Source organism: Acanthochromis polyacanthus, chromosome 10 (assembly GCF_021347895.1).
Source record: "Acanthochromis polyacanthus isolate Apoly-LR-REF ecotype Palm Island chromosome 10, KAUST_Apoly_ChrSc, whole genome shotgun sequence".
Classification (NCBI taxonomy): Eukaryota; Metazoa; Chordata; class Actinopteri; family Pomacentridae; genus Acanthochromis; species Acanthochromis polyacanthus.
Window position 1 is genome coordinate 37,065,991 of NC_067122.1, and position 25,463 is coordinate 37,091,453.

At 38.7% G+C, this 25,463-nt stretch overlaps 1 protein-coding gene across 1 annotated transcript in view; it reads right to left on the reverse strand.

Moving 5' to 3' along the window:
• Window positions 1-25,463, reverse strand: part of il1rapl2 (interleukin 1 receptor accessory protein-like 2) — a 592,872-nt gene that overhangs the window by 22,808 nt on the left and 544,601 nt on the right. Inside the window, 2 exon segments of the mRNA XM_051954972.1 lie at window positions 972-1,032; window positions 2,401-2,541. Coding sequence (XP_051810932.1) covers window positions 972-1,032; window positions 2,401-2,541 — 202 coding nt within the window.

Here is a 25,463-nt window from a genome sequence, read left to right on the forward strand (position 1 = left end):
TTTACTAATTAAGACTTTGGGACTGTTTTTGCAATCTGTGCATGAATTAGATGATATCTGATTTTAATACTTGGAAACTGAGATCTGTGTGCTGACACAATGTTATCAAACCTGGCAACCTCACTGTGGCAACACGACTCTACATAAATTTTTTTCTTGACATGGTTAAACAAAGAGGACACAAGAAATGGATTATTTTAAACTCACTGGTGGTAATATTTGGCTATCTCTACGATAAGCCAACCATGTCATGTCTTGAGCTCCATACTCCACACCCAGACATCAGATTGGCATCAGTTTTTTTTTTTCTGTGTTTCCTAAACTGTCAATAAAAATCTATATTTCTATACTATTAAATCTTTAATGTCGAAAGCAAATCCTTTCCTGTCAGTGTGTTCAAGAAGTAGTATTGATGAAAAAAATAGTGTTTTTAATGTATTCAGCAATGCACAAAAGCTGTTGTTTTGATCCTTTCTGATCAATCTACAGGATGACAACGATCCCAAACTTTACACCAGAGTGATAGAAAAAATGTCTTCTTCCGTTTGCCACAACTAAGTGTACTTAGCACACCTTAGAGTGAAGCACAGAGCACTCTGATGACACGACAATCGACATTATTTAACTTTGTCTTTAAATTATAGAACTTTTTCAAAGTTATGGCATTTGCTTTTGAATTACAGAACTTTGTTTTTAAATTAGAATTTTTATAAATTGGAGAATTTGTTTTTAAATTATAGAACTTTGTTTTTTTTTAAATTTAGAACTTTGTGTCGGTTTTACTGTCTGATGTTCTGTGTGTTTTTGTTCATGTCTATGTTGATGCTGCTCTTTATGCCCTTTTTAATTGCCCCTCTGGGATAAATAAAGTGTTTGAATTGAATTGAACTGAACTGAATGAAGTTACTTGAAAGTTCTTGAAGCTAAAACCTTTGCAGAGCACCGTGTATACATACGCTGAGGAATCTGACCTGCCCAGAGAGTCCAGGTCCACTTTAGTGTAGGACAGATAGGCATCGTACTCCTTATTATCTGTGGAGAGAGACAGACAGAACACGGGTACAGTGAGCATCAGAAGGCACAGATCAGACAGAAAATGACTCTGAATCAGGCAGTGTGATGCAAAGGAAGTCCATTCACTCCACTTCCACATCACTTCACTGGCTGCCTCTCAGTTTCAGAAATAACTTGGAGATTGTGCTGATCACCAGAGCAGTTACATCTCTGACCTTCTACAACTTACGTGTCTCCTGAGAGCTCCATCAAATAACTTGTCCGGGTCCCTCTGGTCATCCACTGTGCAGTATTGTTCAGCTCATGTAGTGATTCTGCTACAGCACTTCATACAGTGTGAATGCTCGCAGTCTCTCTGTACGTAATGCGTCAACATATTTCCCAGATGAGGACACTTTCTAATAATTTCTACATTCACACTTGATGAGGCTAAAGGAAAACAGCGATTCATCTTTAGGGCCTGAGAGTACACATCTTAGGAAACCAGGCTGCCCAAGGATCCTAATTTGAAATCAATACTTCCAATCAATATTACAGCCTTACATGTTTGTGGTTTTCTGTCTCAGTTTTCTAAACATTTAATGATGTATCAGCTTTACCTGTGAGAAGTGCCGCACAAAGGAACTCATCACTCCATCAATGGATGAAAGAGGAAATGTTTTTCTTTCACATTAATTGCCTTCTTTGACTTTACTGAGGACTGTTGTGCATGTTTTGTGTTGTTGTTTTTGTCACCAGCATTCTCCTGTCATAACTTAATAATATATTTTCACCCATTATTTTACCTATTGAGTCTATGCACAATAATAACACAACATGTAAGACCTTTCTGTTTGGTTTTGATGATGCGAGATGATCTCAGTTTGCGTATACTACCGTTCAAAAGTTTGGAGTCACTTAGAAATGTCCTTTTTTTTGAAAGAAAAGCAGTTTTTTTTCAATGAAGATAACATTAACTTAGAAACACAGTCTAGACATTGTTAATGTGGTAAATAATTGTTCTAATGCTACATTGTGTTAGCTAATGGTGTTGAAAGGCTCATTGATGATTAGAAAACCCTTGTGCAATTATGTTAGCACATGAATAAAAGTGTGAGTTTCCATGGAAAACACGAAATTGTCTGAGTGAGCCCAAACCTTTGACTGGTAGTGTCCATATGTCTGTTGCTCCTATAATCCTACTTTTACAGCACTGGTTGCTACTGGAATTGCACTTCAAGCCCAACAACTCTGACTGTAGTTACAGGCTGACACCATCGATGTTTGGCTGTGCTTTATTTAGCTGCTGTCCTCCATGTTTGTAGGTCTTTGCTTTTTCTGTTGCAAAATCAATGATGCTTCTCTGAATCCTGCTTCAGTGTGAAATGAGCCCTCAGAACATCTCACCATCTTCAGTTTCATCACTCCCAAAATGTCTCCTGTAGCAGAGCATGATCTCCAGGTTGTAACACTTATAAAGTGCGGTTAGGACTCCCAGCAGCAGCAAAATGACCCCGAGACCACCAGCCAACTCCAGACGATACATATCTGTACAGGAAGAGAAGGATGAGAAAAGAAATTAATGAGATTTCTGTCAGCTATTAAGGTAAAAACAATTGAACATTTTTATTCCTAGTATGTCAGAATTCAGCCTTTATTCAGATGTAAGCTGCTTTGTTTACATCTGAGTCGCTCTACAACAATCTGACTGAAAGTGTGAACTTCAATTACCTTCAGATTGGCCATTTTCTAAATCAACAATGAAGACTGAAATCACACAAACACACATACGCAGAACTGCTGATATTGGCTTTTCATTTGGCCGGATTTTTAATGTTTTTTTTGGGATGAATCACAGCTGCATCATTCAGAGTCTACATCACACTGCTGCCAATACAGCACAGAACAAAATTGCACAAAAAGACAAAAACCCACACATTAAAAAACAACAACAGAGCCAGACGAGTCAGACATTTTAACAGGATTTCAAAAAATAAAAATAAAAAAACACCACCACCAGCTGGCTAATTAATTAGGCGACTAATAATTCATGCTTGTCTGTTTCATTTACTTTGCAATTCTCTCTGGACTTCGGGTCAGAGGTGGGCGACTGAATGAACATCCCAGTTAAACATTTAATTGAGGCTCAGTGAGGCAAACGTTGATGTCAGCGTGGAATGAAATGACGGTCTGAATTGTGAAACGGCTGCTCGGACCTCGACAGCTTATCCGTGCTGTTGGTGCAGCCCACATAGCTCCAAGTTTCACGCATTTGCACAATGGAGATGTTGATAATATTGGCCTGAGGTCATTCGGGAGCTTAGCCCTTGAAATTTTTGGTAAAGGTATAACTCCTATGTGGGGAACAAAGCTTTGCACCCCGGAGCTGCTGGAAGATTTGTGTCATGGTGTACCCAAGTTGAGTAGCACATTTCCTCACTTTGATTTTGCGGTTCAACGGTTTTGTGTAGGTTTGGTCTAGATGAGAGGAAAGTGATAGTTGATGGTAAATTAGTCACCAGCTATTCCGATAAATGAACAGAGATTAAACCTCTTAACATGCACGCCACTTTGTTTTTAAAGCTTGGAAGCATTCTGCCCGCTGGACTCTTATAGTGAAAGTAATGTCCAGCATACAGCGGCTCAACAAGTATGTGCATCCATAGTTGACATAAAATTCAATTTAATTCAGTTCAATTCAATTCAATCATTTATTCCATTCACCAAAAACAAACACAACATAAATACATATGCAACAAAAAAATATTTGAAAGGGTGGCAGAAGGAAGTTCAAAACTTATAAAATCTGCCCCCTATCAACATAAAATCACTGACAAGTCATTGCCACGTTACGCTGTCTTTCAAGAGATTCAGCAAAACAGAAGGCAAATTTTCTGCTACACAGCAGTATCATATTTAATTTTTTTTTAGTAATGAAGCTTTTAGACTTTTCTTAACAATGAAAATGGACTTGGAAGTTTTAATTTTATCATCTAGATTGTTCCACAGACTGACTCCTTGGATTGAGATACATCTTTCCTTTGGTTTTGTTCTAAACTCTGATGTTGTAAAAACTTGAGTTCCTCTTAATTTGTACCTACTTTCTCTTTTTTAATCTATTTAGTAAGTTGTCTGGTAACATTTTTTGGTGAACTTTATAAATAGTTTTGAGGAGGTTATATTCTACTAATTCATTAAATTTTAAGAAACTCACATTCTTCATGTGTACACACTCTTACTACAAAGTTTTTGAATTGTGAGGCTTTTGGGATTTCAAACAACGTGATTGAGAATGATTCCAAATACAATTTGTAGCATGAACTGTATGTAAACATGGATGAACCCTGTTTTTTCACCCATAGGTTCCCTTGAAGAGTTCACTGTGATACCTCAGCTGTTGCCATCTGTGCAAAACTCCTGCCTAATCCAAAAATGAGCAAAAATGTGGAGCATGAGTGAATGGCTCTGACTGTGGTCAAAATATCAAACTCACCTGTCCTTCAAAGTGGCCACACAGTAAATTATGCATTATTTTTAAGCCCTGATACATTATAAATGGGTAAGTTATATAAAAATTCAGCATCTGCGTGGTTGTCAGGAATGCAAAAAGTAGCTGTTGAGACCAAAATAGTTTTCTGTACCAGGCTGTAAATACGTTTATTTCTATGTTAAAGTGTTAATGTTAAAGTTGGACATTTTAACATGGTGGTTTATGGCTACTGACTTACTTTTGGAGGCAGCCTCAAGTGGCCATTTGAGGAACTGCAGTTTTTGACATTTATGCACTTCATCCTTGGGGGTTGCCACCTGGACTCAAGTCTAATGTACGGTATGTTTGTCTTTGCTCAGTCACATGGGGCAACATTAAGTTTCCTCTCACAGATATTTATGGGTTTTTTAGAAGTGCTTGGAAACTGGAAATTTGCAAATTAAGCAAATTCTTTCACTTTTAATAAAATACTACATACGGCCACTTCACCACATTTCAAGGAGCAACTTGCGTAATGTCCCTGCAGTGAATTTAACAGTCTCAAACAGGACAAGTCATTTAATTTCAGATTGTTTGACTTTTTATCATTAGATTGATTTAAACTAAACAGCAGCCCCCAGTAATACATCATATTATATTATAAAACACAATATAAACAACAAAAACAATAAACATAATAGCTCCCAGCGGTCTTTTGTCCCTTCCTTCCATGTTGTTTTGTGTGACCCTGCAGTGTTAGTGTGTCATCACAAGTGTAAAGCAGCAGTCAGCGGATTTTTGCTGCCACCTGGGAGCATGACGCCACCTGTCTCAACCATCAGACGTAATTATCCAAAAGGAGGAGAATCTGATCCTGTCATCAAATATTTGACCCTCCAGAAAAATGCGATTATGCGATCGCATGAATTCCCGCATTAATCACCAAAATGCCGCTGATTATGCGGGGGTCAATTATTTCCCAAAAGGCCGCATAATCCCCGCAAAACAGTGCATAATTCCCGCAAGAATCTCACATTTCCACGAAAAAAAAGAGAAATACGCGGGTCCTGCTTGATTTCACAATTTCCGCATAAAATGAGAAAACTATGACCAATATAAATGGAGTTGTGAGTTTTTATGTGACACCTGGCCTGACGTCATCAGTTCATTCACACATACACTAGAAGCACGAGCTGATGCGGAGCGCGGCGCCAGTGTTGCCAACTTAGCGACTTTCTCGCTAAATTTAGCGACTTTTCAAAGCTCCTAGCGACTTTTTTTGTCAAAAGCGACGAGCCACAAATCTAGCGACTTTTTCTGTCGTTTTGGAGACTGACAGGAAAACTGGGATCATTCTGCAGTTACTGTTTTCAACAAGCAGCAGGTGCTGCTGTGAGCTTCTCCCCCTCCTCTGATTAGAGGACACATCCCTCCACAGCCAGACGGCAGGTGAATCGCGCATATTTTTGCATATTTCACAACTATTCGCATACTTTGCAACTTTCCGCAATTTCCCCGCATAAAATGGCATAAAAACCCCACATATTTATTCACATAATCAAGGATTTTTGTCCGCGTTTTTCTGGAGGGTCTATAATATATATCTTTACGCTGCTTTTATTAAATTCTTTTGTTATATCTATCGCAACAAAATGCATGTTCTCCTCCCCTTGAACACATAAGTTACAGATTAATGTCATAGCAGGCAGGTGATGCATCAGAATTGAGTATATACAGTATGAGTATGTATAGTATACATTTACACTATCGTTCAAAAGTCTGGGCACACTCAGGCAATTTCACATTCTCCATGAAAACTCACACTTGTATTCATGTGCTATCATAACTGCACAAGGGTTTTCTAATCATCAATCAGCCTTTCAACACCTGAAAGATCTTCACCATTCTTGAGCCTCTCCTCGACTCTGTGGACGGTCATCCGGCTGATGTTCAGCTGCTTGGCTCTGTCAGACTTGTTGTGACCAGCATGAAAGAGAGCAGATATCTCAACTGTTTTCACTTCCATCTTGATACAACTTCACCGGAGAACAAATTTGTATTAATGACACCTGCCTATAAGGTAGAACTTTCAGTTTGTTTCATGGAATTTTTCACTCCGACATGTAAACGTCTCTAAAGATCATGAAACCGTGTAACAGAACTTTTGCAATGCCTGGTATACTGTTGATACTGTACCTTACTGTATGTACTACACTGTAAATAATGCATCGGACTCCTGCTCCTGCACTTCTGGTTAAATGCTAAACTGCATTTTGTTGTCTTAGTACTCAGTGCAATGACAATGAATTTTAATGTAATGAAACCTAATACAATCTACAGTACATACTAGGGGTGTTGTTATGTACCGGTATTGTCTAAATCTGTGATATTATGTAAAAAATGCACATATCTTATTGTTTTTAAATAATCTAACAATATCTAATTGACACTCCAACATAAAAATCAACAAATCCCATTGCCAAAAATGAGATAAAACACACAAAAAACATAGCTAAAGATGAATTTCACTGACAATGATTTTTTTTTCCAATTTGTCAACAGATGTCATAATAATACTGTCGTCATGAATTCTTTTGGCTGCAATAATTGCTGGGAAATCTGATATGGTGACAACTACACATATAGACATGAAGAATAAGAGCTTTTATGCAGTTCACAGTTTAAACATTTCACTGACAAAGGCTCGAAAAGAGAAGGGGAGAGAGGAAAAACATTACATCTCTGGGTAAAGTGCAGTGATCAGACTCTCAGACACTGAAATGGATTAATTAGCAGAGTCATAGCAGTTACTTTGTTTGTTCTCTTGTCAGTTTTATGCCTTGTGACAGTTTGTAATCACAATATCCAGTCTGCAAACTGTCTGGGTGTCACATCGGAAGAACACACTTTTATGAGTTACTGTTCAGCTGACATTTCATAGAAGTCTTATTCTGTTTAACTTAAAGTGATGATCTGAATCACTGGCTGAACTTCTAATAGTCTGAACTGTACAGTAATAAAAGTAAAATATTAAAGGGTTCTATAGTAGAATTCCATATATAGTTAGTTTGACAAAAATCCTGCAACCAAAATCCACTCAAAGTAAAAATGCTAATAATGCAACAGACTGACTTCCATCAGTGTAAAATTATGATATGCAAGATTATTGAATTGTTATTCCCGGTGACTGATAATATATTTTATGTTACAGCTGTTCAAGTTGCTGCAGAGTTCCTAAAGTTCCAAAGAGGGATTTTTAAATGCATATTTTTTTAAAATCTCTTGCACACAGCATATTAATGTGCTCCCAAAAGACAATTTTCTTGTAAGTACAAGATAAAAAATCACCTCCATCAGATGGAGTTAACTACTGCTGGGTAGCTTAATCTGTACCATATTTAATAAATGGATTATATTGTGACCTGTTAATCTGTAATGCTGACAAATAACTGTAACTGAGTAAAAAGTACTTATGCATATGTAATTACTTTCCACCACTTCCTCTATATCGCATGGGAAAAAAGTATTTTACAGCATCACATAAACTAACGTTCAAAAGCTTGGGGTCACTTACAAATGTCCTTATTTTTGAAAGAAACACAGTTTTTTCAATGACGATAACAATAAATCATTCAGAAATACAGTCTAGACATTGTTAATGTGGTAAATTCTAGCTGGAAACGGTTAATTTTTAATGGAATATCTCCATAGGGGTACAGAGGAACATTTCCAGCAACCATCACTCCTGTGTTCTAATGCTACATTGTGTTAGCTAATGGTGTTGAAAGGCTCATTGATGATTAGAAAACCCTAGTGCAGTTATGTCAGCACATGGATAAAAGTGTGAGATTTTACAGAAAACATGAAATTGTCTGGTTGACCCCAAACTTTTGAACGGTAGCATAGTTTTAATCTTCAAATGGCCACAAATGAGAAGTTTTCAAGGATTTTTCCAAAAGATGTGATCATTATGTTTATGGTTCTTTGAGTCCAATTTAAAATCCCAGGATATTAAGTTATGGAAAGCAGATCTCTGACTGACAGCCCATTCTGGTGATACAATAGTTGGAACAACGGGCTAATTAAAAAATACTGTTAACAGAATAAGAGTTGAGAGGATTTTTGGAGTTATCTGCAGCTGCTGTCTACTGTGTTTCACAGAATCTGCTCATTTTCTATGATCTGGATGTATGTCTTTTTCTCTACAGACATCTGTGTCAGACTGATTTTGTATCCTCAGGATTTGATACCTATAGTCAAAACCAGTGAACTGCACATCACTTGAACATTTCTGGGATAATTCTCTTTTATCCGTAGGGAAGCTTAGGGATCCTTTCACCAACTTCAATGCAGTTTACTCTTTCATAAAAGTGTAAAACTTGGGCCCTGGACATGTTCAGAAATGGAGGTACCACAGAAGCAGCCATTTTACTTTCTGCCATAATAAAATTTTGTCTTTAGCCTCACATTTCCTGAACCAAACATTTCATTACAGAAGACAAGCCAGTCCATCCATGAACTGTTCAGTTGTGGTTGCAGGAAACACAATTTCAAAAAAGCCTCCTTAAAGCAGCGTATGGTGAACTGTATGATGGGTTTAAAAGAAACAACTAACCAGCTAACATGTTCAATCAACAGAGAAGACTGAAAGGAAGTGAATTTCCACTGGCCTGAATTCACATTGAAATTACATTTCAGTCACGTAGACTAATGAACTAGCTTACTCTAACTAGCATCAAGCATTTTATTTAAAATATATGAATCACCAGCTAGCCACTAGCTAATGCCATTTAGCGTAGTTTCTTTGAGGATTTCTGATGTATCTTCAGTGTTTGAGCTGTTAAGCAGCGCAGCTTTAGTTTAAAAGTAGCTACTGAAAAAGCCAAAATATGTCGGATGATTATGAATTCAGCGATGACGTGACCATGACGAGAATGGAGGATGGGGAGGCAAACAGTGATGACCCGATGTCAGCGGCTGAGGCGTGAGGCCTGATGGGGTGGGGATCGAGGATCAGTGCCAATAAAAACAAGACGATGAGGGGAAGATGTTTAGAACATGTAGAATCAAACGTATCTATGAAATCTGTTTTTGAGCTATGTGTGGCACATTTTGCTAAATTAAAATGGTCATATTGAATATTGCTTTTCTTCTCGTTACATCAACTGTATGATCAAGGTTGAAGAGCAGAAGGATGAAGCTATTAGAACTATATAACATGAAGCAACAGACATGATATGATGAAGTCAGGCCAAGGTTCTCGGATAATATAATTTTCTTCTCACTACATCCTTAATTCACCATGAACTGCTAATGGGGACAGCGTATCCCAGATAGCAAACTATGGTTGAATCAATGTTGAATCTATGTTGAGACCTAACGTAGAAATTATACAGAAAGCGCAAGGTTGATAAAATGTTGAGTCAACGTTTGCTTACATAGATTACATGTTTGCAAACATAGATTCAACATTAATTAAACATTGACCTGTCAAACATTTTAATTAAACCAAAATACAATGTAGATTTAATGGTATCTTTTAAACACAAACTTCAATGTTGACAAAATGTTGAATCAACGTTCATCCCACCATCAATCTTCAACCGTAACCACAATTCAACCTTCTTAACCCTAATTCAACATTGATTTAACATCTTTTGCTATCTGGGTAAAGTGTGATTTATGGTTGAAAAGCAAATGTTGACTCAACATTTTATCAACCTTGCACTTTCTGTATAATTTCTACGTTAGGTCTCAACATAGATTCCACACTGATTCACACATAGTTTGCTATCTGGGATGTCATTTTTATAATCCTTGACCATTAAATGATAAATTCAGACATCATCTTGTCTGCATTTCATGTTTGTTTCAGGAGAAATGGTGTAAAAATATGTAATTTGGCTGCCATGGGGTGTTTTTGCAACCAGCTTTCATGCTTTTATGATTAGGTGAACAACATTTTCACATTTTGCCTGGATCAATACTTGAACTGTTGTGGCCTCCTCTCTAGAGGTATCTTTGTACCTGATGGATGCATGCAGTTTGTGTTGTTTATTGCTGCCATGCATGAAGTCAGATTATTTTGTCCATTTAGTTTTTTTTCTTTATGAAACATCCTATACTTTTTACGCTCACCATTTTTATTTAAATCAAACATCGAATGTAAAAAAATTTGTAGTTGTATTATTAAAGTAAATGTTTAAAAATGGAGACTTTTAAGTATCTGCACACATTTGCTAAAATCTCCTTGACTGGATTATTATCTTTGAGAAATCTGAGACACTGGATTTATTCTCGAACGTTGCTTTGAGATTTCTACAAAAGCTCTGTTGTTTATTCAGAAAAAGAAGAATAAGATAAGAATTTCTCCCTATTGTTGAATATGCTGATATTGTCATTACTTATAGCTTTAATGTTGCATTGAATTCCCTATGAAGATTTATTTTAAAGCGTTTATATAAAACTCACCATTGCCTAACTGATTGCAGCCTAAATCTAGAAGGCAATTGGGCTTCAGTTCATTTTCAGATGAGTTTATGTAATCATTTCTGTTCCCATGTCGATCCTCATATCCACTCAGATACACACAACATCCCTTTTTCTTCGTCTCTAGAATTTTCAAAGGGGTCAGACGCAGGTCATTCCAATACAAAGCTCCTTCCGCCTGGAATAATTTCCCCCCATTCCTCGGGTCTATTACGTCTATGTGCTGCTTCAGGTCATCTTTGCTTTCTCCTCTTAAAATAACCTCTTCATGGTTTCAATTTGCATTCAGCATTCAGTTCATTTGCGCGACAAATAATCCAACTGCTTCAGCAGCTCTCTGTGCTGTAATTATTATATTATCTTGTGGCTGATTTTTTCTTGAACAATACTGTAGCTGAGGTCTGGGGGCTGTCTGTGTTTGTGCAATTGTGAATGAAAGACAGTTTTATTGCTAAGTAGATTTTGACATTTGAGTAATTTGGTGTTTTATCGCATAACAGTAAACATTAATATATTAGCATAGTTTAGGAAAGTGTTGCAAGTCAGTAAATAGTCAGTGTTGCAAGTCAAATTAGCAGCAAGTGTAGTCATAAAAAGTAATAGAAATACTTCCAGTATGCAGAAATGTGCAAGTTAATGAATTGTACGGTACGTTATAAAGAGTTGTGTTTGCAGTTGTTTTGTGTTTGTAGGACCTAAATGAAAATGAGATCCACATCTTTTCAATAATTCAAATACAGGTTTTACTCATTCATTGCACCTCTTTTTGTTTCTTTTCTTTTACCCGACAGTATAAAATCCAGCTGAAGTTACCACATGCCACCAGCAGACGTCTCTCCTACTCTACTGTCTCCGGCTACACCACCTCCACTCACACACTGTGTAGTTGAAGGAGGTGGGGTGGCGACAGAGCGGGGTTTGGGGGTGGAGAGCTAGAATGGCCGTCCAAAGAGGAGGGGAAAAGAAAAATAGTGAAATTTAACTAATTGCCAAATATTTGCTCTACAGTAAAGCGAACTCAGATTGCTTCCATTAGTAATGAGACAGAAAAAGCTCCTCGCCTCCTCTCCCCATCTACTCCTCCTGCCTCCATCCATCCCCATTGCCTCCTTCCTCTTCCTCCCCAATTCTTCCCCATCAGTCTGTCACTGCTCCCCCACCTCCATCTATCTTTCTCAGATATTTTCCATTAGTAATGAGTCACTTGCTGCCGTCCCCCCTGATATCAGCGCAAGGGAAAATAGGAGCAGAATTTTAAAGTTGAATTTTAAGTAAGCTTTTTTTTTTTTTTTTTAACTTATTAGGCATTAAAACAGAGCAGGCAGATGTAATGGTGGTGGTGTGTGTGTGCAAGGAGTGTGATAAGAGGGTTTTTTTCTACGTTTCTTTTCTCCCTGTCGTGCTCTTTCTTCGTCTTCATAACTAAACACAGTGACACTGACACCTTGTTGAATTTCACAGGCTTTACTATATCATCCTCCTTGTCTTTGTTTGCCTTTAATTTCATTCATCTCGCTTTTACTGGAAGCATATTTTAGCATTTGCTGCCAAGGCAATGTGTCAAAAACAGCATTTAGCATAATGAAGCAAAAAATAGCCTAAAAGTTTGCCTCACAACATCTGTCACATCCTTCAGTTTGGATCAACCACTGGATGCTGACGTGCTTGAAGATTTGTGGCTTTAAAGGCCACAAGAAGCAGAAAAGAAACACAACCTACAATTGCAAGTACTACAAAACCCTAACTTTTCTCTAAGTTCTAGAGATTACTCTAAGAACAATGGAGTAACCATTTTCACCAACAAGGCAAAGCATTCTCTAAAGGCTTGACCTTAGATTGTTTATAAAAGATGGATGTAGCAACCATGACGTCATCTATTGATTTCCAGTTTAAAATCATATGTTTGGGATTTGGCCGTCGTCATCTTGGTTTTTTGAAACCATACATAAAGAGGCAGTCGTACAACATATTCTATTTTATTGTCTATTTTCTTTAAAAATGGACAATAATTTACAACATCATGCTGTATTCACTGATACCTAAAACTAGCAATGGAGGCTATAAACTCATTAGGGAAATGTTTACTGAAGTGACTGACTTCCACGTTGGACCTGAAATCCAGATTCATCCCTTATATGCAGTTAGAAAATGACACTTTACACTCAGCACTTCAACACTTGTGACATACTGCACAATGTCCTAAATTGTCTTCTTTACAATAATCCCTTTTTAGCATATTTATTGTAATGGCTTTGTGTTCTTTTATACCCAGAGCTGCTAAACTGCCTTTTGTGTTTCTATGACAATGACAACAATAACCAGTTCTATTATATGAGATATTTGTGCTACAGCCACATAACTGTTTTTCTGCTAGTCTCTTGGTAGTTTTGTTTCTCCTGGTAGGATGAGACAACTCTCATCCATATCGTTATCATTATTATTGAGCTTGTGAAGCGGCTTGGTGGTTAGCACCGTCACTTTGCAGCTAGAAGATCTCTGGTTCGTTTCCCGGCCTGGGCCTGGGATCTTTCTGCATGGAGTTTGCATGTTCTCCCTGTGCATACGTGGGTTTCATCAAGTTCTCCGGCTTCCTCGTACAATCCAAAAATATGCTGAGGTTCATTGGTAACTCTAAATTGTCCATAGTTACGTATGTAGCCCAGTGATAGGCTGGAAACCTGTCCACAGTGTCCCCTGTCTTCACCCTAAGTCAGCTGGGATAGACTCCAGCCCCGCTGTGACCCAACTGAGGAATAAGGGTTTATAGCTAATGGATGGAAGTTTGTGAAGTTTGGCGACAACACATGATCCCAACACAACTCCAACTTGGATCCGTGCCGAGGTTTAATTGAGTGACCAACCACCTGTGTGAGTCTGCAAAATGCCTTTTTAAACATCTACAATTCCATGACAACTGCTGATTAAGATCTTGTGCTGTGTTCACAAATGCTTTGCAGAGAAAAAATAGTCTATTTTTTACTTTCTAAAGGAGATTGAAGGGGATATTTGGAGGTTTGTCTCCCTTCCACATTGCAAATCAGTCCTCATTACAGTCAAATGAAGCGAGAAGGACTGCGCCAGAGCCTGTGGTGAGCCTGGACTTGAAGCTTCACAACCCTGCACAAACCTCTGAGTGACATCCGGAGAAACTTTGTTCATGTCTTTCCACAGCGCCCCTCTGTTTGTCATTTTCTCTCAATCCATCTCCTCTCCTGTCAGCTCCCTCTGTCTGTCCCTCCCTCCATTTTTCTTTCTAGTAAGACTCTCGTCATGGTGGCTGAAGGCGGCTCTTTCTGCTCTGTCAGTTACAATAAGTAGATGTGTATGGTGTGTACTGTAGATGTGTGTGTGTGTGTGTGTGTGTGTGTGTGTGTGTGTGTGTGTGTGTGTGTGTGTGTGAGTACATGTGTGCAGGATAGATGCATCAGGCCATTACCTTGGGTCATTGCAGAGTGAGAGCACACCCTAATTCAATCACACACACTCAGCGCATGAAGTCAAGCTTTGATAACTTGCGCTAACTTAGGATAACTTGTGCTTTGTTTAGGCTGTCATGTTGTGTTCCGGTGCCCAAATGTGACCCCATTAACTCCAGGGCTTCAGGCAGGAGGCTCAGGAACAGTCGGCCCGGTTGGTGAACTTTTAAGTCGTCAAGATTAGAAGTGGAAACTACAAGTAAGTTTGCTCATTCAATGGTTGGTTCAGATCTAAGGATTATAGCCGCACATCACTGTCCAACAGAAATATCACATCTTGATTAATTTGGCAACTTCTGGGGGCTTTCAATAGGATTTGAACCAGAAAGGCACATACTGTGTCTACTTTCCATCAAAAGTGAGCGAATGCACCACTTCTAAAAGCATCTGTGATCAATGATTTCTCTAAATCCACTTCAGTTTAAAAATTCTGTGGTGAAATTCTCTTCATTCAGACACAGACTCATGTGCTTTAAGGTCAAATTCATACATTCTTTAGTTGAGCAGAAAAATACAGAAAACTGAGCCAATTTATTGAGTTTTAGGCTGGAAAACCAAATCAGAGAAGCATTATGAAATCATCCACTTAATTGCAGGAAGATGAGCTATTTAGACCTACTTTTTAAAAACCCAATACCTGAATATAAGATCACGAACCAGAACAGACTGAGCCACTTATTCCCCACGTCAGTCTGCTGAAGGGGGAAAAATTGGCTACATGTAAAAGAAAAACTGTTCTGCATCTATCATTAACTGTTCTTAATATCAGCACCCTCAGCACCAGGCAATCATAGGAGCAAGGCTTTAAAATTACAGCAACTGATCCTGAGTGGAAAAGAATAATGTTAACTCACTGAAGATCTTCAAAAAACCCAAATAACACCATTTTTTCAGAGTGGAAAAAAATCATCACATTGTTCACTTTCTGATGGTCCTCGAACTACTCATCTCGTTACAAAATTGAACCAAAATGCAAGCCTAAATTTGCAAAAATTTTAAGAAAATTACTCTGTTTTAGACGTCTCAATTAAGAATTTGCCAAAAACAAAGCATTCATCTTACCAGGTGTTTTTTTTTTTTTTTTGTATAATTTATGGCATTGTAATATGGTATACTGCACAGAAGACATTTTCTGAGTTCCCTCTACTTCCATCCCTGGTTTTACACTTTCTATAGAGCTGCAGGACTTTATATTACAGAAAAGAATGATCACGTAGAGGGTAAAAATGGAGCAATAAACCTGAAGCAATTGCAGTGGGTCAAGAGGGTTAAATAGAAAAAGGATATAGTTGTGGCATTTTAAGATTGAACAAATGATAAAATTAGATGAATAGGATGTGTAAATCAACATTAAGAGCAAACAATGATAAGCTCAGATGACCTAACATGTCAACTGAAGTTATAAATATACTAAACAATCCTGTGGAAAGCAGCAACCCAACAGAAGCCAATGGAGCCCAGATAAGGCATGAGACCGGAAGTTCATGCCCGCTATTGGTCTGCATTCGTGAGATGAAACCTTGGTCATGCTGAGCTACGCAGAAGTAAATAAAACAGGAGGTGGTGAAACTTTTGATATGATTACATCATATACATCCTGATTGGGTCTTAAGGCGATAGGTTATGGCTTCCAGAACGGAAGAGGAGTGTTTAGGAGAAGGTACAAAAGCTGATGTAAGGCTTTGTGGAGTCTGTAAAAATCTCAAGATTTTGCTCATGTTTGTTCTTACAGCCTCTGTATTGAATCAAGATTATTTTACATCAGACTCTGAAGACTGCTTGAAGACTCTTTCCTGAAAACTTTTTGAAGACTCCAACTTTTATCCAGAAATGATTTTAGTCTACAGGTTTGACAAAGCTGAATGATCATCACTGGCCTTCAGCGGCCAGACTGAGTCACAACACTATGTGGCAATTACAAATCTCATGTAATTTTGTTAGAGTTACAAAATAGATCCCAAAAAATATGACAATATTGACAATAATATGTTCTGGTGTGTGTACCTGATGTTAGCAGCATGTAGGTGCCTGTGCACATTTAATGGGGTTCATAAATTTATAGTTGAAACCATCAGTAGTTCATCAATAATTCATTGTTCTGTGGAGCCTATTGAGATTTTTTTTTTTTAGATTCACTATTATAACATTGTCCTGCGACAGACTGCCGACCTGTCCAGGGTATCCCCTGCCTTCACCCGAGTCAGCTGGGATAGGCTCCAGCACCCCCCGCGACCCTAGTGAGGATAAAGCGGTGTATAGAGAATGGATGGATGGATGCTATAACATTGTGTATAGTTATTAATCTCACAGCGTTGGTTAGATGATATCAAACCATCTTTTCAAACTGATCTCATAATGTCCTACAAGTCCTCCCACTGAAAATGTTAACATTTGTTCTCAAAGGAGGCACAAATGTGTTTTTCTCTATCCAGAGATTTTCCTGGAGAAAATTACGTTGAACTCACATTAAAATGTTTTGCAACTGTAGACTCCAAATGATCCATGAAGAGTGAAGTGCTCATGACCATTAGCATTTCATTGTTATTGTAAAATAAGGGAGGAGGATGATTCATGTTTTCACTGTTTTCTAATCCCCTTTTACCTCTCAGTGTGAGTGTTTGTGTAGTTTATTGTTGCTGGCGTCCAGAATCTGTTATGCACCAAAAAATGTGTCGCCTGCATAAACTGAACATGAAATAAGTGAATGAAAACAGAGCTGAGAGACGCTGCAGTGCTCTGCAGAGCTGAGCTGGGTGATAATTCTCTGTGGGTTCATCACTGCAAGGAAATCACATTACATATGGACGACTACCAACTATTAATATGAAAGCATGGATTATTAGTGCAGATACACGCTGCACGTTTTTATCCATCTAGTTAATTGATTCATAAATGTTAGATATTTGCTCGACTGTAATCTGCTGATATTGCTTCATGCTGATATCTGAGATGCTCTCATCCAAGTTAGTCACATTTAACAACAACAAAAGCATTTGGAGAGCATAATACTCCAACAAGGCTGCTTAGTCGTATCATTTCCAACAGCTGAAATCTTTAAAACATTTCTGGATCCAGACTATAAGCCACATCACTGCAAAGATCTAATCAGTTGGTCCTTGTGCCATTTCTGACCTTCCCTGAAAATTTCATCTAAATCTGTTAGTCTGTTTTTGAGTGATGTTGCTAACTGACAGACAGACAGACAGACAGACAGTGATTGTCACATAACTCCGCCGAGGCAGAGTAACGATTATGCGCAGTGATATACACAGAAATTGAATTTTAGTTGAGTTATTTCCTGGTTTCTTTTGAATGAGTCTTTCCTCTTGTGTCTTGATTGACTTTACTTCCTGTTGTCGTCTTGTTCCTGCCCCTGAGACTTAGTGATTTTTCCACCTGTTCTAAATTACCCTGACTCCCCGGTGTATTCAGCCTCATGTTCGTCCCTCTGTACTTGTCAGTTCATCTCTTTATCTGAATTTGTCCTCCACTTTCCATTTTCCACTCAGTTTTCCTGCCTTTTTAAAAAAATTCATTATCTCTTTTGGATTCATCTTTTAGCTTCACTTTGGCTAAACCTTTTGTTGTGCTGTCCTGCCTGAACTCTGTGGCACCTTTTGTTCTGTAAGTTTTATTAAAGTTACCTTTTCTCATTCTATTACTTTTTCTCATTCCACCCAGCAGTCTCCTGAGTCCTGTGTCCTGTATTTGGGCTCTCTCTCTCTGACCTGACTATATCACAATATCCCTGCAAATATTCCTGCTTTTGAAGTTTAGGTTCTGATTCATGTAAAAACCACAAAATCAAATAATAATAAAAAAAATCCCTAACTTTTTAGGTAATACCCTCTGCAGCTGACAGGTCAAATAATGAAATTACAGACTGTGCTGCTTCTGTTACATCAGGAATGAACCCTGGGTTTGTGCACAATGCATAGAAATCATTCTCTGATTATGTTCTTCAAAGTGTTAAAAGGTTAAAAATACAGGAGCTGCCACACAGGTGGTGAGATTTAGAGAAAAAACACTCCTTTGTTGATGCAAGTAATGCGGTGAATCCCTGTAAAAGCTATTATCTCACACTCATTTCCTTTCAATCTAACATGATTACAGGAGGAGCAGATATAGATAAGGAGAAGCAGAGAAGTTAAATAAAGCGTTTTGAGCTTTGGGACAGGTGAGATATGGACTGAGCACCATGGCTTGTAAGCCAGCACCATGTTGTGTTGTGTGTTGTGAGCTGGACACAGATAAAACAACTGCAATTTAGTTCAAAATGATTCAAATACATACCAACTTTTTGATGTATGTTAATGTTTTTATTTAAAATTACATAAAGTAGTGACAAAAGAGGATCCAAAATTAGTTATACCACTTGATATTTGGAAAGAATTCAGCTTGGGTGTCCTTTCACATGGTCCATGTTCTGGAGCATTTTAATACACTATAAAATGAGAACAGCTAATACAGTAGTTCTCTACACAGGTATTGTTTAACTGCAAGTCATGGCTAAAACCAGCAAGATTAATAAGCTTGCTATTAAGATCCATCACTAAGAGGGAGTTGCACATTGTAGTGGCTCACAAGATGGGAAAAGAGTACAAAGTCATATTCATGTACTTTTAAAGTGCCAGTGACCACAATGCAAAGCAGAATCAAAAGGTATGAGGAGATCCACACTGTGAAGTATCTCAAATGATGAGGTAGGACATCAAAAGCGACATTTGTGCCAGCAAGAATTGTAGAGGCCGAGACAAATCCAAGGGTCGCCACCAAGACCCTACTGATGAATGGGAGCAGTTATGTCAAAGCAGACACTCCAGCAGACATTGAACAAAGCTGGTCTCCACAGAAGACAAACACTCTTCTCCAACACAAAAACACAAAAGCTCATCTAGCCTTTGCCAAAGCTCACAATGGAGGTGTTTGAACACAGTGACGTGGCTTTGCTTTGGTCAAAGAAAAGACAATTATTTAAAAGGGAACTTCGTTTTCTTTTCAACCTGTGGTCTGTTTTCATATGTCATTTCATACATGTGAGCGATGGAGAAATGAATTTTCAACATAGCTCCAGTATTTAGCCAGGCAGTCAGCTTAGCAGCTCAGCTAGCAGCTCAGCTAGCGAAAAGTATGGGGCAAGAGGCCCCCCCGCGTCAAAGTCCTCCCTAACGTGCTTTTTTTCCCACACTGACCGGCTCGGATAGTCTCAATGAGTGTCCCTCAACGTACTTGAGATGAGAAGTGAACGAAAACCTCCACATCACCTGGTGATCGCTCTTTGTTGTGGTCTGTATCCAAAGCTCAGGACGCTAGAAAGCAAATCTTGATTTCACGAGCTATCGCGCGATTTTGGAACGAGATTTGCTTTCTAGCGTCCTGAGCTTTGGATACAGACCACAACAAAGAGCGATCGCCAGGTAATGTGGAGGTTTTCGTTCACTTCTCATCTCTACTATGTTGTAGGACACTCGTTGAGACTATCTGAGCCGGTCAGTGTAGGAAAAAAAGCACGTTAGGGAGGACTTTGACGCGGGGGGGCCTCTTGCCCCATACTTTTCGCTAGCTGAGCTGGTAGCTGAGCTGCTAAGCTGCCTGCCTGGCTAAATACTGGAGCTATGTCGAAAATTCATGTCTCCATCACTCACATGTATGAAATGACATATGGAAACAGACCACAGGTTGAAAAAAAACGAAGTTCCCCTTTAACACCAGGAACACCATCCCCATGGTCAAATGTGGTGGGTTTCAGTCAACGGACAAGAAAACATGGTCAAAGCAAACAGCATCAAGAGAAACCAGAACTTCATCAAGATTCTGAAGGAAAACATCGGATAGTTTGAAGAATGATTTGTCTGTGGGCGATGTTGGAGCTTCCAACAAGACAATGATCTAAAACATGTAGTCAGACCTGAATCCCATTAAAAAATCTATGGAGGGGCAGATGACTAGATTGATAAAGAGGAAGCCTTCATACTTGGGAGAATAGAGGAACAAAATCCCAGTGGAGTCATTCAAGCAACTAGTTAGCAAGTATAACAATTGTACTTTTGGACAGAGTAGAAATGTAATGCTTGTTTATGTAACTTTTAGCCACTCAGACATGGTGTTTTTGGTAAAAATCTATGAAAAAATGGGCAGAGTTCACATTTATTATTGTCTCTTGCCACTCATGAAGAATAAAAGTGTGAAGAATACAGAATTTCTTTGGTTGCATAACACTTCACTAGAAACCAAAATGTGGCACAGGTATGAATGATTAAGTGGAAGGCTCTGTTTTTTTGCCAGACTTTTTGAGTGATCTCATTTGAAAGTTGTGCAGCTACTTTCAAATGAGATCACACACAGAAAGCACAATGCTGCTGCATTAAGTTCAAACTCCAGCAAGGTTTCTCTGTGTTTCTCTACTTGTGTGTTTACAAGCATGTATGGTGGAGTGTATTTTCTCACATATATGACTGTGTTTTTCAATAATACACTTAATACAGCATGTGTCTGGTCTGATCCAACACACATTTACAGAAACACTCCAAAGCTGCCTCTTGTCTGATTTGAAATCTTTTTCCTCAAACGTGTGCAGCTTCTTGTAGGTAATTATGGTGTTAAGTAATGAGGACCCTACAACTCTCATCCTGACCCCCTCTGGAGTTGTGTGTCTGTGTGAGCCTGTTTGTGAGGCTCCCTGGGGTGCTAGTTAAGTATAGTAAGATGGATTTGACACCCAAGGCATTCAGCAGGAGTCAGGCGGGGAGAGAGAAAGACCTGTTTTTAGTCCTCCTCTTCTCTCCACTTTGTCTCTCCTCACCTTCCCCGTCTTTATCTCTGTCGGCATCTATTACTTCTCCCTTGTTCTCTATTTTCTTACCTCGTTCTGCCTCCCGCCGTTTCTCTGCCTGTTTATCTTTTTTCCACCAATTCTCTCTTGTCCCTGCTTTTTAATTTTTTTTGCATTACATACATTTATTTCATATAGTGCACCCCTCTTTTTCAACAAGATTTGAGGTAACAGAGATGATTCATCTCCTCCTCCTTCCTCTAGCATTGCTTTACTATTCTCCGTTTCTTGTTGTCTCTCCAGGTTTCCTCCTTTTTCTCCAGGTCTTGGCCTCTGACTCAAACAGGCCCTTTCTCTCTGCTCATCAGATGAAAAGCAAGATACCGCAGGACTGCTGCAAATGTTTTACAAAAGGAGTTGTGCCCTCATGCATTTTTCAGCAGAATATTTAAAGCAGTAACTGTGCGATCCTGTTTTTTTTTCTTTTTTTCTTTTCTGATGTTGGTCTCCATCTGTGGAGCTCTTTGCTGTGGTGTTTTTTTAATCTTTTATTTCACTTTCTGGAACTCGCTTGTCAGTCAGACAGAGTCCATTACTGTGACTTGTTCCTTCTGAGACAATTAAAGTGCCACTACTTTATCTCATTCAGCTGTTAAGAAGCAGCTACTCAAAATTAAGCCTCTGCATCTCGCACTAGGCCATAAAAGCAGCATCGGTTCCCGAGCTGGAGGGGTATTTCTTGTTAACAGAATCATAAAGAGAGATAGGATATGTCCCAGGTAACTCGAGCAGACATGGTTTTATATTTAGCAAGCCAGAGTTGGGGGAAGAAGAAGAGAAAAATTGCTTTTGGGAGTCGACACTGTGGAAGCTCTAAATCCAGAACATGACTTATTGTTTATTAGTGCCTATCTTTTTGACCGTAGGATATAGGTGTGTCAGTCAAACGGATCATTCCTGTAATGTTTAGCTTCATTAAAGTCTGACACTTGGGAAATTCACTTTTCTGCTTTTCTTTGTGACAGATAAGAAGATCAACATCATGTCGTCACTCTATTTACTTGAACGAGAGTTTGGAGGAATTAATTTAGTTTAAGGTAAAGAAGGGTTTTGCCCAAAGTTTAAAAATATATCTTTTGGCACCTTAAAAGTTTACGTGAATGTTGTGTTCTGAAGAAATGTAAGTGATGCTGGTGACCAATAGCTGGGTTTTGTAACATTTCTACATTTATTTGAGAACTGAATAAACAAACTACATACGGTTAATGCTTTTTTTTTTTTTAACACTGGAGTGTGTTGTGCTGGCTGTTTCACTCTGTTTTAAATCTTTATGCTTATCTAAACCAATCAAAGGCTGGCTCTAGCTACATAACACACTGATATTAGTGGTAATGTGTTGTTCTTGATTCATGTAAAGCAAGTAAGTTGGATGCAATGAACATTGTTGACAAAGATCAATGACTATAGTTGCCAATGACTTTTACTGTTGATTAGTTAGTTTAGTTTAGTTTAGTTTAGTTTAGTTTAGTTTAGATAAGGAATATCCCTGTGCTTGTTGTGCTGACTTGGAATGCTCTGACATGAAGGTATCTCTGTCACTGGAAAAAGTCCAAAAGTATGAACCACCTTCCCTCAGTCTCTGGACAAATGGACCAAGTTCATGGCTGAACTCACACAAGACAACTGGAGGAAAGTTGGATGAACCAAAACTTTTAAAAGGGGCTTCCACCACTTTAAAGCAAGCCTGTAGATCTGCCAGGCTTGAGCATGGAGGAAGATGTTTTAAGCTGTAGTTATTACACTGTCCTCCATATGAGTTTTCAGATTTTCACAGGTAGACAGCTAGCTAACCCTAATTCCCCAACATAACCAATACACAAACGCACAACAGAAAAAGCTAAGTCAAACAATTAAGTTCTTACAGACAAGTACTGTCTGAGCCACAACACTGAAATAAAACCAGCAGGAGAAGCAGCAGCACTTGGTTCCGCTCATGCCCTGACCAACACTAAAATTCAATACAAAAATCCTCTGCTTTAACATCACTTTCCATGGTATAATCAGTAGGGGGCACTGCTGCATATGAAATTCTGCTGCAGGGCAGATTGGTTACAATTGGAAACAGATATGATGGTTAAGAAGCTCACCAGTAACATCTAGCAGTTGCTTCTCCATTGAGTCAACATTGGCCCAGCCTTGGGTTGACAAAGCCTTGGTATAGTCAAGTACCCTGTCCTCAGTATGTTGTCGCAGAAAGTATAGGAGCCTATTAAATGCTGCCATCAATCTGTCACTGGCTCTTGTCACAAAGAAACCATGGTGGTGTAGCCTATAGGCCACCACTTCATGGGCTGGTGGACTGTCAAAAAATCCATCAGTTTTAACTGCCACATATGTCTCTTTACCAGCTGTACTCTGGATTTCGGTTTTGCAACTCTGCTCCAAAATACAACAAAGCTAAGTACCAGAAATCCCAGTGCCACATAAACACACACACATATTACAAAAATACACAGCAAGCATCTGAATTGTCTTAATGGTTAATTACCCTAACATGAAAAAAGAAGCTATTTAAAAGCTGATAGCTAAATAAAAACCACTGAGTACTGGATGTAATCAAGGGAACAATTCATACTCCAAATATTCAAGTATATGTTCAGTATTAAATAGATTATGAAACTATCATAGTACTAATAAGTTGCAGCCCTACAAGTTAGGACATTCCAGTAGAAATAAAGTTCAAATGTTCACTGACCTCTGATATGTAACAGGTTCAGATTTAGGAGATGTGTTGGTTCTCACCTGTGAGTTTGTTATGTAATGTTTTTTTTTTTTTTTTCCCCTGTGTTACAATAGATGATAGAGTCACAATCTTACTAATATGGTAGTGTCTACAGATACGGACCCGTACCCGTAGCCTGTGGCCTACGGATACGGCACTTTACCTTACCATAAATATTAATGAGACGGACATGAATATTAATGAGCCGGCTGATGAACGCGCTTTGTGATTGGCTGGTAATCCGACGTACATAAATATTAATGAGCCGGCTTGGTAATCCGAGTGATGAAGGCGCTTCCGTGATTCGAGGTGAATCTGCGTGCCGAGCCTGTCATGTCAGTGATCTGCTATTCTCTTTTCTATCATGCATAATGTCTTATAAATATCATTATCTGACTTTTTCATGGACAGCGATTTGGGGGTTGAAATCAGCACTACTATTAAAAATAGCAAAACTTTTTATTCACGTGACCCTGTTCTAATAAAGCACAAACAGCAAACAAAACAAATGGCGGAACTAACAGCCAGCAAACTACAAGTATTTTTTTACCTTCAAAAGCAGCGACAGACTATTACATATTAACAACCTAAACAAAACCCTGACGTATTTTCTACGTCTGTCAACACAGACACTGCACGTCAGTCACTTTAATGTTAGCGAACTCTGTTGAATGGCTAAGTTACATCACCACAAACAAATCTCACAATATCACAGTAAATCGAGTTTGTGGGTTTTTTAATTCATGCCGAATTAAAGAGCTGCTCTTCACCATTCACGAGTGTTTGTTTCATATTCGACATCCTTAACTTTATCTTGTAAATTAGCGTCCGAAATTAAATGGGAACATTTGGAATGGAGTTCGTCAGCCGCTTCCACCACTGAACGCGGTAAACTAATTAATAGGAACTGGACTTCAAACAATTCATACACGGCGTCTAAAAGTGTAAAAACTGCAATGTCTAAAGTGTGAGAGGAGACGGTGTATTTTTGGTTAAATTATACAATGTTCGCCGTCAAAGTCATTCATATAAACTGCCTGTAATGTGCAGCAAATAGTAGTTAACCGGCGCCAGCTCTTCAGTGACCTTAACGGGTCCGTACCTCTAGTACAGATGCTACGGGTACGAGTCCGTACCCGTAGCATCAACCTACTAATATAGCCTCCAGAGGATGAACTCTTTCTTAGTGTGGGCGTTGGATTTCTTTCACAACACAAAGCAGATGAGAGATGCTTCAAGGCTCCATCTTAGGGCCTATCTATCCTCTCTCCTACCTTGTGAAGCATATACTGTGTTTTTGCCATTAACTGCACAAAAAAATGAATAGTGATGACACTCAGTCGTTAGTGGACTGCTGTCTGTGAAGGTACTCAGTCATCCAGGTCATCTTAAGGTGAAGGGTACATTTACAGGAGAAAGGCCACTCCTTCCAGGACTCAAATGTACATATTGTAGACAGAGAGGACAGATGGTTTGAGAGAG